The following is a 15,169-nucleotide window of genomic DNA, read 5'->3' as shown; positions in this document are numbered from 1 at the left end:
CGCTCTCCGCTCTTGCTGCTAATAAGCTGTTTCCAAGCTAATGCTAACGAGCTGCATCAGCAGTAATTCATAGGACATTTATAAAAGCTGTATTTTATAAATCTAATAACAGGCATGAATCCGCCTTCTATTAACTTTATTAAGATGGAATCTGGATCAAAACTGTACAACTTGACAGCACCGACATTTCTCACTGTTTGTTGCACTGTAATGTTAGCTTAGGGTTGTGAGGGTAAAGACGGAGGTCACATGAGCAGTTTTTTTTTCTCATATTTTATTTCAACAAAATTACTACTGTGAAGAAACAAGCACTGGATGATACTAAGAACAGGCAAAGATGAGCATGCGTGAGAGAAGAGATGAACACTGATCCAGCCTCAACAACCAGTGGGGAAGAAGATAAATAGAGTCAGAATGTTGTCTGAGGTAAGCATATAGATGAATCTCCAAAGTGGGAGAATTTCTTCCTAGATGGTGCTTTATGTTGACAAATATTTCTCTCCTTTAACCCTGTGTTGTTAGAGTCAAAACAGGGAAAGAGCAAAACAACCATGTATAATTATTATGAGAGTACATCAAATTAAAACTATGTATTATTATGAGATATGAGTAGGGCAACAAAAGATCTGTAGCCAAGTTCATAAGTAATATCTCCCTCTAATTGTTTAAATCCCCCTGGAAGAAACAACTAAAGGGGCAACCCCCCCACTAAACAAAGTGAATTTCAGACCCGTTATGTCCGATAATTTATTATTATTAGGGCACAATATTAAAGTTCAGCATGTTGATCAATGATCATTGCTACAGTGCTGGTTTCCGTATTCATTTCCCCCTTCCTTTTTATTACTTTTACTTTATTACTTTTTTACTTCCTTCCTCTTTTATTAAAATATCATGCCCTTATCTTTGATAAAGAACACTTAAGTCGCATGCTCCACGTATGTACTGCTAGCATACACACCTCTTGAAACAACAGCGTACTAGATGTCTAGACATCCGGACCGTCTAGAAGCGACTCGTCTTCTTAAGCCACATCAAAACAAAGTACGGCATGTGGCAGCACCTTTAAGCAACACCGTTAAGGCCGAAATGTATCGGCCCATTACAAATTGGTGACAGGGCACCGTTACCCAACATTACCAGTTTTGGTACTGCATCCCTATCAAGCAGTCCTGTGAATTTTCATTCAGCCAAGATGTACATTGCTGCATTGTCCACACATATTTTAAGTGCATCCAAGGCTATATGTTGTTGGTATGTATTAATCTAACTGCAACAGTAACTCTTCCTTCAGCTCTGCGCAGAGCAGATAAAAAAAAAATGCAGTTGGAAAAAGCTTGTAGCGGTTACAAAGATGTTACAATCAGCGGGCGGCAAGATCCTTGCCCCCTCCAATCCGATACATCCACTTGCAGACAAATAGATCCATGCACATCTTTGTTCTCTTCATCTGAGCTGGTATCTGGCTTAAAACTGTACAGCTGGATAACTCCAATATGTCTTGCCATTTTTGTTGCACTGATAATGTTAGGTTTGGGTTGTGAGGGGGAGAATGTAAATAGCGGGATGTTGTCAAATAGGGGCAGGCATACTGCCCACAACTTAGAGGTGAATTTCTGGTAAACTACAGCCATTCTGCAGAAAGTATGCCCTAGCCTTTGTTCTATCCTAGACATGTTCACATTAAAAATGGGGTCATCTGGACCCCATAAGGGAGCATGAGGGTTGAAAAAACAACACAGGTTTTTGCTTTTGGCTGAAAGTGAAATGATCATTGTTAAATGACCACAGGATCAAAAGATGATTGGAGTCAGACTTTGACAACGAATGGCCAAAAAAGGAAGTACTTTTTTAGTATTATTTTTTTATTTTTTTTTAACTGTAGGGGTTCTGACTGAGGTAATTTAATCTTTATTGGTACTTAATGGTACACATCTAAGTGTAAAAATAAACAGGATCCTTGTTGTTTTTGTTTCCCTGTAGTCCTCCCCCAGCATTATGTGAGTGGAAAGGAGGATCTCTGTGATCAACGGAGAAAGTCCAGAGTGGATCCAGAATCTCCACAGATTGAAGAGACACAAGAGGAACAAGAATCTCCACAGATTGAAGGGATGCAAGAAGAACCAGAACCTCCACAGATTAAAGAGGAAGAGGAAGATCCAGAACTTCCAAAGATGATGGAGGAAGAAGGGTTCTTCATCAGTCAGTATGAGAAGCAGCTTGATCTGAAGCAGGAAATGTATACGTCGATGGAGGCTCCTACTTATGAACAGAGTGAAACAGATCTAAACAATCAGCACAGCTTTAATATAACTAGTAGTCAGGATGAAGAAGAAAGTCAACATCAAGAGTCATCATCATCAACTACAGATGAAGAGACGGAGTCACAGAACAAAGATCACAGGAAGAGAAGAATCAGAAGTCGTGTCCGAAACATTGAGAGCTCTCACATGTCAGAAAGTCAGTGTGACTCCGAAAAAACTTTAAGAGAACTCATTTCAGAGAGAGGCCTTTGTCTTGTAAAGAATGTGGTAAAAGTTTTGGTCAAACATCTTATCTCAAAGCACACATGATAATTCATACAGGAGAAAAGCCTTTTTCTTGTAAAAGATGTGATAAAAGTTTTAGTGATAAATCTAATCTCAAGTCACACATGAAAACTCACACAGTAGAGAAGTCTTTCTCTTGTAGAGTATGTAATAAAAGGTTTGCCCAAATGTATAATCTCAAATCACACATGATGATTCATAAAGGAGAAAAGCCCTTTTCCTGTGAAGAATGTAATGCAAGTTTTCGTTATTCATCTAGTCTCAAGATGCACATGAATACTCACACAGGAGAGAAGTCATTTTCTTGTAGAGAATGTGATAAAAGTTTTACCCAAATGTATCATCTTAAAACACACATGAGAACTCATACAGGAGAGAAGCCTTTTTACTGTAAAGAATGTGACGCACGTTTTCATTATTCATCTAATCTCAAGATACACATGAGAACTCATACAGGAGAAAAGCCTTTTTCTTGTAAAGAATGTGAAAAAAGTTTTAGTGATGCGTCTAATCTCAGGTCACACATGAGAACTCACACGGGAGAGAAAGCTTTCTCTTGTAGAGTATGTGATAAAAGGTTTGCCCAAATGTATAATCTCAAATCACACATGAGAATTCATACAGGAGAAAAGCCTTTTTCCTGTAAAGTATGTGATGCAAATTTTCGTCATTCATCTAGTGTCAAGAAACACATGAGTACTCACACAGGAGAGAAGCTTTTTTCTTGTAGAGAATGTGATAGAAGATTTAGTAATATGTCTAATCTCACATCACACGTGAGAACTCACACAGGAGAGAAGCCTTTTACTTGTGAAAAATGTGACAAAAGATTTAGTCGTTCAACCTATCTTAAATCACACATGAGAACTCACACAGAAAAAACCCCTTTTTTTGTAAAGAATGTGAAAAAAGTTTTAGTGATGCATCTAATCTCAGGTCACACATGAAAACTCACACGGGAGAGAAGGCTTTCTCTTGTAGAGTATGTGATAAAAGTTTTACCCAAAAGTATAATCTCAAATCACACATGAGAACTCACGCAGAAAAAAAGCATTTTTCTTGTAAAGAATGTGATAAAAGTTTTAGTGGTGTATCTCATCTCAATTCACACATGAAAACTCACACGAGAGAGAAGTATTTTCCTTGTAAAGAATGTGATAAAAGTTTTACCCGAATGTATAATCTCAAATCACACATGAAAACTCACACAGGAGAGAAGCCTTTTACTTGTGAAGAATGTGGTGTAAGTTTTTGTCATTCATCTAGTGTCAAGAAACACATGAGAACTCACACAGGAGAGAGGCCTTTTTCTTGTGAAGATTGTGATAGAAGATTTAGTAATATGTTTAATCTCAAATCACATATGAGAACTCACACAGGAGAAAAGCCTTTTATGTGTGAAGAGTGTGGCAAAAGTTTTAGTCGTGCATCAAGTCTTAAAACACACATGGGAACTCACAGAGGAGAGAAGCCTAAGTCAAAATGAGTCAAGCACTTAACAATTTTGTCTGTTAACAAGCTGTGTGGAGATCCTGATTCTGAAGTCTGATCTATAGATAGATAATGTATTTCAAACAGAAAAATAAATACATTTTGTTTAATTAAAAAGAAAAAGTCCAAATAAAGATATGCATATGTTCAATTCAAAACAGCATTTTTGTTGCAATTATACTGTCAAAAGTGAGTGTGTCATCATAATATAAAGGGAATGTAGAGTTTCCATTTGCATAAATAACTTTCTGTCTCAGTTTGAAAGAGGGTGGGTCAAAGAAATCTATATAATCTCACCACAGTCCAGTTATCACTTTGTTCTCGTAAGGTTGTTACAGTTTATAATTTTTGAGAAGAATATGCACAGTATTATTGCATAAACTCACTGTACATTTTGACAAGCCTTTGGGTGTATATACAGAAATGCATAAACACTCATACATTTTGAGACATATACAGATCACTCTTCACATCCTCACATTACATGTGCGTTCACACACCTAAAAAAAAACACCCCTAAAATCATCACAAATCTTTGATCTCGTATATTGTAAAATAAAAAGTTCTTTGTATTTTTTTATGTGTAAAAACTGGTATAAGTCCCTTGGACAGCCCGTTCCATAATTTTACCCATACACACAGAGACACAAAAGCTTTTTCTTGTGGTTCTCACCATCTGAATTTTGAATTGACTACATTCCCTCAATTTGTAAGGTTCTACTCATAAAATAAACGATTTTTTTGAAAACTTGAAGGGAGTTTATTATTGCTGGCTTTGTACATAGTTGTGCTATTTTAAATTTTACAAGGTCATACAATTTAAGGATTTTATACTGAAAAAAATAACGCATTTGTATGTTCAAGATAACCAGCTTTATGAATCGTTCTAATGGCACAAGTATAAATAAAGACTGCAGTGAGTTTTTATAATTATTGCCTCAAATTTCTAATATAAGGTGAAATTAGAGCACAATATGATAAATATCTGGAATTGTATTTCAACATATGCTTACATTTGTTGATAATTGAGATACTTTGGGATGATTTAGTTATGTATATATTGTCTATGAATGTTTTTATATATTTTAATTACCTAAGAAAACACATTTTTAAGTTTTTGTCATCTATAAGCCACAATTGTCAAAATCCAAAAAATAAAGGACTGATACATTTCAATCTATGTGTAATATTACATACAAGTCTTGCTTTTTGATTCATTGACCAAAACATTTAGTTTTTTTGTGACTTTAGATCTTTAAGAAATACCTGGCTGGTAATATAAATATGTTTTTCAAATATAAGTTAAATCTTAAGCTGATTGACCAGTTTAGTTACTTTTATTTTTGTATTAGGCTTTTTTTATATAACTTCTGATTTTCCAAGACAATTGTTAAATAACAATTAAAAATTATTGTTCAATTTTTGTTGGTTGATTTGTATTATTTATTTATGCATGATTTCTTTTCTTCTTTTTTGCATAAGGTTGTTTTATGAACCATTGTGGTTGTAGTTTATGCTGTCCTATGCTGCATTCACACCAGAGGGGGCAGGCGCGGCAAATTCGCTCTCTGAAGCACATCAGATTCACTGCTTATGCCCTTGACGCCAAAGCAACTGGAAGTTTTTTCTGGAATTCATTCATTAGGCAAGGAAGGTGCAGTACCAGATAAAATTATTGGTTATTTCAAACTTTGGAGTTATTTTAATTATGGTTTTAATTATTACCTTACTAAACATTTTTACACAAAATGATAAACCGTATAAAAAAGAAAGCAATTTGGCAATTTGGTTGCCTATGCCGAGGGCTGGCCCTGAGTCTTATGCATTTAAAATGAAAGTGTTTCACTGATCATCGTTAGCTTCGAGGAGAAAGTGTGATTATATGTTAGCCAGGAGGTGGTGCTGTCAGAGCAGACTTCCTGGAAGGGGCTGTTCTCATTTTGTGACATCAGCTCGTGAGAACCTGCTCGTTTTTGTAAGTTGGGAAGAACTGGTGCTCAGAGCACAAGTTTTTAGAGAAATACTCATAAATGCTTGAATGGATCGAAGTAGCACTTTGGGGTTGTTCATACCCAGCGAACAATTGACATAAGCAAACTGTTTTGGCAAAGACACTTGAGTCACGAAGAAGAAAAGTGGCTCCAAGATGAAGGAAACCATGAACACACCAAAATGTGTACATTTGCCTCTTGTGACCAAATCACAGACCAAAAAAAGTATTATCATAGCTTAAAATCTTTAACAATCCCATTATTTATTTAACACGAGTAAAATGATTATATTTTTTAAAACTGTAAATGAAAAATTGACTAAATAAATTGTGACTTGTGTGCCAAAAACTTTTTCAAACTGGTAGGTAAAACAATCAATTATTTTTCCATTATGTGTTCATAATTTGGATAGAGAAAAAACTTTTAGCATAAATACAACTTTGTGAATGGCTACCTTTATTAAATAAATAATATCAGCTAGAACTTTCAATAGTACAATTTCTCACTATGTGTACAAAAAAAAATTCAAAGAACTTTTTAGGGCAACTTTTGTTTATTCTAGTAATTTAAAGTTTAATACAACTTTAAGTCTAATACTTTAGCTTTACTTTTTGTTAGAGAGGTTTGGTGCTTCCTGTTTAGATTCAAAATTTCTAAAACAATAAAAAATCTTCAAACGCTCTTAGCTCTGGTAAGAACCACAAGGACGTTTCATAAAAATATTTATTTTGAAATGGTAACAAATTCTGTCATATTCCAATGCACTTCTGCTCCTCTTGTTTTCTCAGAGGAAACAAAGACAAACTGGAAGAAAAAATTAAGCATTTTCTCAATATTCATGTAACCTCGTTTATTCTGGACAAGCTGTAAGAAAATTCTCAAACAACAGACAGTTGTTTTTTTTCTACAATGCCCTTCTTTTCTTTTTGGGGGACGGCTGTGGTCCAGGGGTAAAATGGCTGACTCCTGGATGGACGATTGTAACCTTGGTTTTAGTCTTGCCCATGTCAAAGTGTCCATGGGCAAGACACTGAACCCCACATTTCTCCTGGTGGTTACAAGTTGGGGCCATGTAAGGCAGTGGAGTCACCATCAGTGTGTCTGTGTTAGTGAGCATGGATCAATGGTACTGTGACTGTAATGTTACATTCCCACCATGCTCAGACACAAGTGTTCACCACTTACACTTAAAAAGGCTGCATAATGCACTTAAGAGCGCGATTTGGCCTTCCATGTTTAAAACTCTTATGTTATCCCATTGCTTTGCATTTTTTCAAGTCCATTTTCGGGTTTTAAATATAAAGCACACGCCCGTTGAACGTGCGTCCAAGGTTAAACCAGTTGAACTTTGACCAATAAGTGAATCAGATTTGATAGTGACAAATGAGTAACAGTCTTTTTAAATTCATGGAAGTGCCAACCGTATGAAAGGTTTGTGTAATTCTATGTCTTTCATGAAATAAATAAACAACTATTTTTCCAAACTCATAACCCCTCCCAGAACCATCCAAGTCATCAGTTTACAGTTCGAGTGAAGCTAACTGGTTCCACTCATGATTTCATGAAGTCTCAGAGTTGTGTCCACAAAAGGAATTTTAAAATTCCATTTTCTTCTGTTTTTTTTTTTGTTTTCTATGTTGGAACACATGCAGGAATGCGGCCCTCGAGGCCTGGAGTTATCTATCCCTGATCTAGTGTAAACACCATATGCTAAAAGAATGTTCAAGAATGCATGTTTAGGGCATTCTTGACCGTCCATCACAGGCCCTATGTGTACATGGCATTGAAGCACCTTGAGCCTTCAAGGAAGGTAGAAAACCTTTACTATTGCCACTTTGATTTCTGGTTGGTATGTCAACCCTTATCTTCTGTCAATTCTCAAAGATGGAAACCACTTCTAGCTTCAGGCTTATGACTAGGATTATTTTGTTAATTACCAAAATTATTCTGATGTTACATTGCCAAAAGTACTCACTTATCTATAAAAGTACTTGATAAGCCAGTACTACTTACTGGCTACAGGTATATAGAACCCTGAACCAAAGAATGCAGTCTGCTCTGATAAATGTTGGTGAAACAGGAGCTTTATGAGCTCAGTGAGAGGGATTCTTTGTCAGGATGCCCGTGAGCAACACTCGTCATGCAAATTCCAGACTACTACATAACCCAGGTGGCATTAACAGATGAGGAAGCTGATTGTAAGGAGGTCAAAGCGCATTAAATGCAGTGCCTTAAGTCCACTAAGCAGCAGACGCCATCACTGAAATGACGAAGCGTGCTTCTCCAACTGCCAATTCCATGGACGAGTTACCAAATGTGCTGGTTTGTTGGTCCACGTTTCCATGGTTCTCGGTCATTTTCCAGACCTGTCTTGAGGAATCTCAGTGCTGTGACTTTCCACCTCCGTGCACCGCCATGTGGCGCCACACGTGACTGCTCTGACTGAAGCGCTTTCCGCACGTTACACACAAGTACGGCTTCTCGCCAGTGTGTGTCCTCGTGTGATACAGCAAGTTGGAGTGCTGGCTAAACGTCTTGTCGCACATCGTGCACGGGTAAGGCTTCTCGCCCGTGTGCGACCTTTCATGCCGCAATAAATCGAAGCTTTGACTGAACCTCTTTCCACATGTGTCGCAGGGATAGGGCTTCTCGTCCGTGTGCGTCCGCATGTGGCGCAGCAGGTTGACGCTTCGGCTGAACGTCTTCTCACACATCTTACAGGTGTAGGACTTCTCACCTGTGTGAGTGGTCATGTGGACTCGTAAATGGCTGTTCTGACTGAATCTTTTACCGCAGGAGTCACAGGTAAAAGGCTTTTCTCCTGTGTGAGTTCTTATGTGAGCTGTCAAATTACACTTTTTCAAAAAACATTTTCCACACATTTTGCAGTAATGCAGGCTCTCAGCACCGGGGCCCTTCTCCGAATCTGTCAGCGTGAGGTTTTTAGAGGCTCTGTTGTTGTGGCCCGTCTCTGACAGGTAGGGGGTCAGTTTGGTTCTGTTCTGCCTCTTCCTTGGGTTTGGCTCACCATATGTAGGTGCCTCCTCCAGCTTGCTTTCTTGGTGATCCTGGTTTTCCGATCCTGGTTCGGAATTGCTGTCCTCGTAGGATAACGTGATCGTGAAGGTGTCGGCCTCATCTTTCAGGTTCACCTGGCGGCTTTCTTCACTCGTGCCAACATCTTCATGATCACCTTTCATGGGCGGGGGCGTCCTTTCCTCCTGGATCCTGGATAGTTGGCAGTCAGGAAGAACCTCTGTGTCTGCAGGAAGATGAAGATCTGAAAAGGTACAACGTGAGCAAAGTTAGCTGAGATTTAAGCAAACCAGACAGCAGGTGAACCTGCTGCAGCTGAAACTCAGGTAGAAATGGAAAAAAAGCTTTAAAAAGTTGCTGGAATATAAGATATTTGTGTGGAATGACGAGATTATACATTTGATAGGAAAAAAACTAAAGGTGCATTCACACCAAACGCGATTAATGTAACAAATTTGCGTGCCCCGCCCCTCTTTTGTCACACGACCAATTCACCTGTGAAAATGTGTTCCTGATTTTGAAGCCGCGGCCGTGTGTGGGAGGAGTTACCATCTAATGCATTTAGGATAATGGCTATAAGGAACGGTGTCTGTGGATATCTCACTTTGAATAAATGGAAGACACAGATGATTTTGAGAAATAAGGTTTATGTATTGTGAAGAGTTCTACAAAAACATCGGTAATCATGTCTCCATGTTTGGTTTATGATTATTATTAAAAGATTTTCCAGGTATGGGGGGGATGTGTCTGTATGACAGCTGCTTCCGCTGTGTTTCTGTGTCTCTGTGGCTGAGCTTGAATTCTGACTGTTTAGTATTAACCTGGGGGGGGGGAAATTAAAATTAAGAAACCTTTTTCCTTTATCTTTAATGTCTTGATGAGGCCAGAGTCAGCAGCCTCCGCATCCCGCAGTCTCTCTCTCTATCGGCATATCGAGTGACCGAGCTCCGCCGCGGGAGCGAAAGCCGCCGATCTGTCCAGAGAACTTTCTCCCTAAAGTAGCCAGATGAGCTCTGCAACCCTGTGCCTCCAGCGGGTTAGTGGAAAAGCTGAAAGTTCAGGACAAGTACGCTTTCTTTGGACTAGTATTCTACCCACTGATCGAGTCACTGAAAACGCCACATGCCCAAAGCTGAGTTCCTGATTGGCAGATGCGACGCAGCGACCTGTCAAACCTCAGATATTTAAATTTTGGCCATGCCGCCCAATTCGGTCATAGGTGAGTACTGGAACAAGGATCAACCGGTTATTTGAGTGTTTTCTGGCTCAGTTCTCTCTTCACCACAATGAACCGGTGCAGCGACCACCGTCTGCCGGTCGGTTGGTAAAGGGTTTGAACATTGTGGTATTCTTCTCTTCCTGCTGAGGTGATACCGCCCAAGAACGCCATCAGTGCAGACGGAGGATTTAACTTTCTCTCTGTAGGTCTGATGGTGGACTGTGGTTGATGAAGCTGATCGGTGAACCTGTGATTAAGGATTTGGGTAAACTATGATTTGAAGATTTTTGTGAAGGCAGTGGATAAAATCAGTTTCACATGCAAATATCAGTAGATCCTAGAGAATTAAGGAACACAGAGTGGATAGATAGTCGCCCCCCGATCCCTCATACTATGATATGCTGTCATAAGGACTTTTACCTCTGTCAGCACCACAATGCTCCTCTGAATGGTTAGATTCCACGCTGTTGATGTATCCATCTTCTTCAGCTAGTGGATTTTCTGATTCTTCATGATGAGGCCTGGAGTGCAGACAGGGTGGCTCCTCTGTTCTGACCTCCTCATCCTCCTCTTCATCCTTACACTCATGCTGCTGTGGGACATCTGCAAGAGACAAACCCATGATAAAAGATTGGGGAAAGAAAAACAAAAACTCTGTTTATTCCTCTTAGTTTGTCTAATTTGTTACCAGTTAAATTGCTTTAGTTGAATAACTGTTTCTTTTAGGTCTCTTTAATTAAACTAAATGATTTGATGTGAGGAATAAGACCTGAACTGCATTCAATTTGATTGTTTTGGGGGTTAAATCCTCTTTTACTAAAACTTGTAGTAGTGTGCTTCCACACCGCTATATTTGGTCTGGACCAAATTCCTTTACAAAACTAAAGTTATCTGAACTTTACTGTTATGCATGTAGAACTATTAACTGATTTAAACCTATAAACGGTATGTAAACACATGTAGCCCATGTTGCTCTGGTATCAAAAACTCACTTCTGCTTTGGTATTTATCAATGGATTTGTACTTGGAGCCAAGTCAGTTCACCCAATAACCACTAGGTGGCTTGATAGAAGTGAGTCAGTTTTTTTGTTTCAACTAAAAAACAAACCACTGGTGCAGACTGTTAACCAAACAGGTTTTATCACCTCTGTGGTCAAACTCTAAAGCTAAACGTGATTCGCTCTGCAGTGTTAATGTTAAGTCAATGTAAAGACGTTCAGTCTTAAATATTCAATGTTCAATGTAAATCACATTTGGAGGGAACGCAGCCTTAAGGTTCGTTTTTATTTTTCCATATTTAAATTAAAATTCCTCCTCACGGGAGGACAATCATTTGATTGTCAGGTAATTGAGAGTACTTAACAATATAACAAATTTAATTTTAAAGGGACTTTTTTGTATGAACTACTTAAAGACCCACTCAGATAGAAACTGTGTTCTTGGTGGTTTTAACATGTTCTTGTAGCATTTTTCTCATGACAGATGACATACAGTATATGAAGAAAATTAAGCTTAAATTGCATTTTTGAGTATTGCTTTATTCAAATTATGGTAAATCAGGAGCAGATATATAAATACTATTTGAAAGTGCCTGTAGTTGATACATAGAAAATACAACAGGAGGGCCACAAGCTCCCTGCTCCGCTCCAGTCTGATGCGTTCACTTGTAGACGTATAGATCCATGTATGTCTTTATTTTCTTCATCTGAGCTGGTCTCTGCTCAAAACTGTACGGCTGGATATCTCCAATATAGCTCGCCATTGTTGTTGCACCTGTAAGAAGGTTGCGGTTGTGAGGGGCTGTAAGCTAGTGGGAGAGAGTGTACACAGATGGGTGAAGGTAAGTGGGGGCGGGCTTGCCCTGCGTCAACAGTCCGTCCCACAACTAAGAATTTCTGATAAACTCCTGCCGCTCTGCAGAAACTATGTCCTAAAATAACGACTTTTGGATTTTGGCTAAAAAAATATATATATATTAAAAAAATGAAAAAGCATAATCCGAAATAAAAGATCACTGGAAACGCTTTGAAAATAGATCTAATTATGATCGGAGTGGGAATTTCAGAATAAAACAGTGGTGCAGAGTCCAAAATTTGAATTTAATTAATTATTTTGACTTCACTAACTGCAGATGCTGATTCAATAAAAAAAAAAAAATGCTTTAAATCTCTAAATGATATTGCACGGTAAACATAATAATGCTGCAGAGCGATACTTGAGGATATTTCTCTGTTCTGACCACATCTGTTACCTTTGACCTCTATGACCTCTGTGGAAATAGGGGAAAAGGAGTCACTTATTAGGAGGTACCGAGGTCCAAAAGGAAATGCAGAGGGGAACGAGCCTTTTCTGTCTGTGCTCCAAAGCTCTGGAACGCTTTGCCACTAAATATTAGACAAGCCACTTCCCTGTCCATTTTTAAAACTAGACTGAAGACTCATTTTCATAGCCAGGCTTTTATTCACATGTGAGATGTTGCTCTGATTTTACTTTAAAATTTATTGTATGTTTTTTACCTTCTGTGTTTTCTTTTATCGTGTTCTTACCTTTTGTTATGTTGTTTTTATCTTTATTCACTTATTTTATTAAATTTGTTTTATTACACTTTTTAGTTTTTAATGTTCAGCGCTTTGTTTCAATTTTAAAATTGTGTTAAAGCGCTTTATAAATAAAGATGATGATGATGATGAATAGTTTTACGTCGATCGGTTGGTCTCCAGGTGATTTCCGATGGTCTGTGCTCCTCCGTCTCCTCCTCCGACTGCACCGCATCACTCTCAGAGACTCCAAACGTCTCTTCAGGTTTGGGTTTGAAGTGAGGATGCAGACAGGCCCTGTCTTCCTGCTTCCCGTCCAACTGCTCATCCTCTTGGGTGGTGCACAGCTCCTCCTGCTCCTCTTTGATCCGTGGAGGTTCTGGTTCCTCCTGGTCCAGAGCAGACTCCCTCCCAGTGGAACATCGCTGCAGATCCACCAAAACCTCTTTCTCCTTACAGACTTTTGGGGATTCTGGAAGCAAAGTGGAGAAATGAATAGATCATAATCCATGAGATTTGAGTTCATCCAAGATTGATTGATCTAAATATGATATAAAATTTTGGGGAAAAAACTAAATCCCCATAATCTTTATTGATGTCAGAAAACATACAAATACAGCTCCATCAGTGACAGCCATGTTTACATACTGACGTCATCGACGTGCTCCAATCACAGAAGGGGGGGGGGGTCTTTTGTGACATGGGAGCATTTTGCGGCACAACGCACATAATTAATAATAATAATAATAATAAAAAGCACGACAGTTCATACCTGCAGAGGACGATCCAGCTGACATCCGCCTGCTCCTCATCTATCAACCCGCCGTAACGTGTCCGAGGAGCGCGAGCCCCGATAACGAAGCTGGGATTTCTTTAAATGTTTATCAACGTTACATTTCAAGTTCCATAAAACATCCAAGACGAAACCAAAATAACCCACATTTTACAGAAAGGGCAAGCAATACAGAAAACTGAACTTAAAGCAACGAAACTCTGAGCTGGACCATCATCGAGAAGAAGACAACATCAGGAGCTACGGGTAACGTTGAAGCCCAAAAAGATCTAACCGCGAGTAGATGAAAAACACCAGAAAAATGAGCAATAGTCAGACATCAAATCAATCAAATAGTGGATTTGTAGAGCTATTTAATACTTTCATTCTACATATACAAGACACATTTCAGAGAGGAAAATGAGGTTTTAATACACGACAACAGAAGGAGGATTTTATCTTGTTTATTCTCTCCTAAATTCACAACAGTAAACATCATAATCCTACTTAGATAAACTCTTATTCCCTCAATTAGAAATTATTATGTTACAGATGTTAAAATATTTAGACTCGAACAATAACATTCTGAAATAATGAAGAAAAATTGTTATTATTGGTATTTACAATACTGGTCATACAATATTACTCTGAACTTTGAGAAAAATATTGCACCAGTGTTCTAGTATGTTGTGAAAAATATATTGGGGTGTAATGATGAATCAATTAATACACAGCAGTAGCCCTCTTCCCGTTCTGTTACTGCAGGTGTCATGATGGAGGATGGTTCTTAGTCTTTTTACTCTTTTAGCCAAAATCAAAAGCATTCATCTAATAAAGAAAGATATATAACATTTTACTTTAATGCTTTTAGCTTTTTTATTAAAGGACTCTGTTTTTTTCTAAAAGTGAAAAATTGTTCTTGTACAGTTTTGGGGAATATCGTGATACGTATCGTATCGCCAGACTCTTGCCAGTATACACATCTTTGATCTCCATGCTGTCCCCTTCATACTCGTGCTTAGGTATCAGATTCCAGGCCTGAGGGCTCTACATGCTTTTTTCTAAAATAAAGCTCTTAATTTGGAAGGAACGCCTATTTCACATATCTGGAGTGAGAGTAAGGAACATCAGCATATAGAACAAGGAAATAATCCTGATAATCTTTGAATCAAAGTGCTAATTTGTACAGGTGTACATTGGCAGGAGTCTGGCGATACGATACATATTGTGATGCCTATCTTACGATGTGATATGTATCACGATATATGCCAAAACTCTACATGAACAATTTAAACTTTTTTTTAGAGTATCAAGTCTAAAAAAAAGCTTAAATATTAATTTATTGTTTTAAAATAGTGAAATTTATTTTATTTAATGATGACAACATTAAGTACTGCAACTGTATCTCATCTACAAGTTGCTTTAACCCACAAATTCATGGTCAGTTAGATTTTAATCGAATCTAACAGGTTTTATAAAGACTAACATTTAAAAAAATTGAACATTTTGAAAAGAATTTTGTTAACCACACCTGATACAAATAACCGATGATGACTCAGACTCCCATGTTTCAC

At 38.1% G+C, this 15,169-nt stretch overlaps 3 protein-coding genes across 3 annotated transcripts in view; 2 read left to right on the top strand and 1 right to left on the bottom strand.

Annotated features, from left to right (window-relative positions):
* Positions 1–2,573, top strand: part of LOC112144377 (troponin T, fast skeletal muscle) — a 3,970-nt gene extending 1,397 nt beyond the window's left edge. Inside the window, exon 2 of the mRNA XM_024268898.2 lies at positions 1,984–2,573. Coding sequence (XP_024124666.1) covers positions 1,984–2,573 — 590 coding nt within the window. The remainder of the gene's footprint in view (positions 1–1,983) is intronic.
* Positions 2,574–3,402: 829 nt separating this feature from the next.
* On the top strand, positions 3,403–5,459 carry LOC118599909 (gastrula zinc finger protein XlCGF8.2DB-like; the record flags this gene model as incomplete). The annotated part of the gene is made up of 1 exon (XM_036216255.1): positions 3,403–5,459. A coding segment is annotated over one exon (633 nt), but the record flags the coding sequence as incomplete, so codon positions are not given.
* Positions 5,460–6,736: 1,277 nt separating this feature from the next.
* Positions 6,737–13,910, bottom strand: LOC118599918 (zinc finger protein with KRAB and SCAN domains 1-like). Its single transcript, XM_036216304.1, has 4 exons — positions 13,596–13,910; positions 12,987–13,295; positions 10,707–10,889; positions 6,737–9,311 (listed from the first exon to the last, which is right to left on the bottom strand). The coding sequence occupies exons 1-4, from the start codon at positions 13,633–13,635 to the stop codon at positions 8,413–8,415; spliced, it is 1,431 nt and encodes a 476-aa protein (XP_036072197.1). The 5' UTR covers positions 13,636–13,910; the 3' UTR covers positions 6,737–8,412.
* Positions 13,911–15,169: the final 1,259 nt, after the last annotated feature.

Source organism: Oryzias melastigma, linkage group LG17 (genome assembly GCF_002922805.2).
Source record: "Oryzias melastigma strain HK-1 linkage group LG17, ASM292280v2, whole genome shotgun sequence".
NCBI classification, from domain to species: Eukaryota; Metazoa; Chordata; class Actinopteri; order Beloniformes; family Adrianichthyidae; genus Oryzias; species Oryzias melastigma.
This window is presented reverse-complemented; position numbering and strand designations above follow the sequence as displayed.

Coding starts and splice junctions, on each gene's coding strand:
- LOC118599918 (XM_036216304.1), bottom strand. CDS start 13,635: ATGAGGAGCAGGCGGATGTCAGCTGGATCGTCCTCTGCAG. Junction 13,296..13,595: donor AGCTGGATCGTCCTCTGCAG/GTATGAACTGTC, acceptor CTTTGCTTCCAG/AATCCCCAAAAGTCTGTAAG. Junction 10,890..12,986: donor CTGGAGACCAACCGATCGAC/GTAAAACTATTC, acceptor TGTCTCTTGCAG/ATGTCCCACAGCAGCATGAG.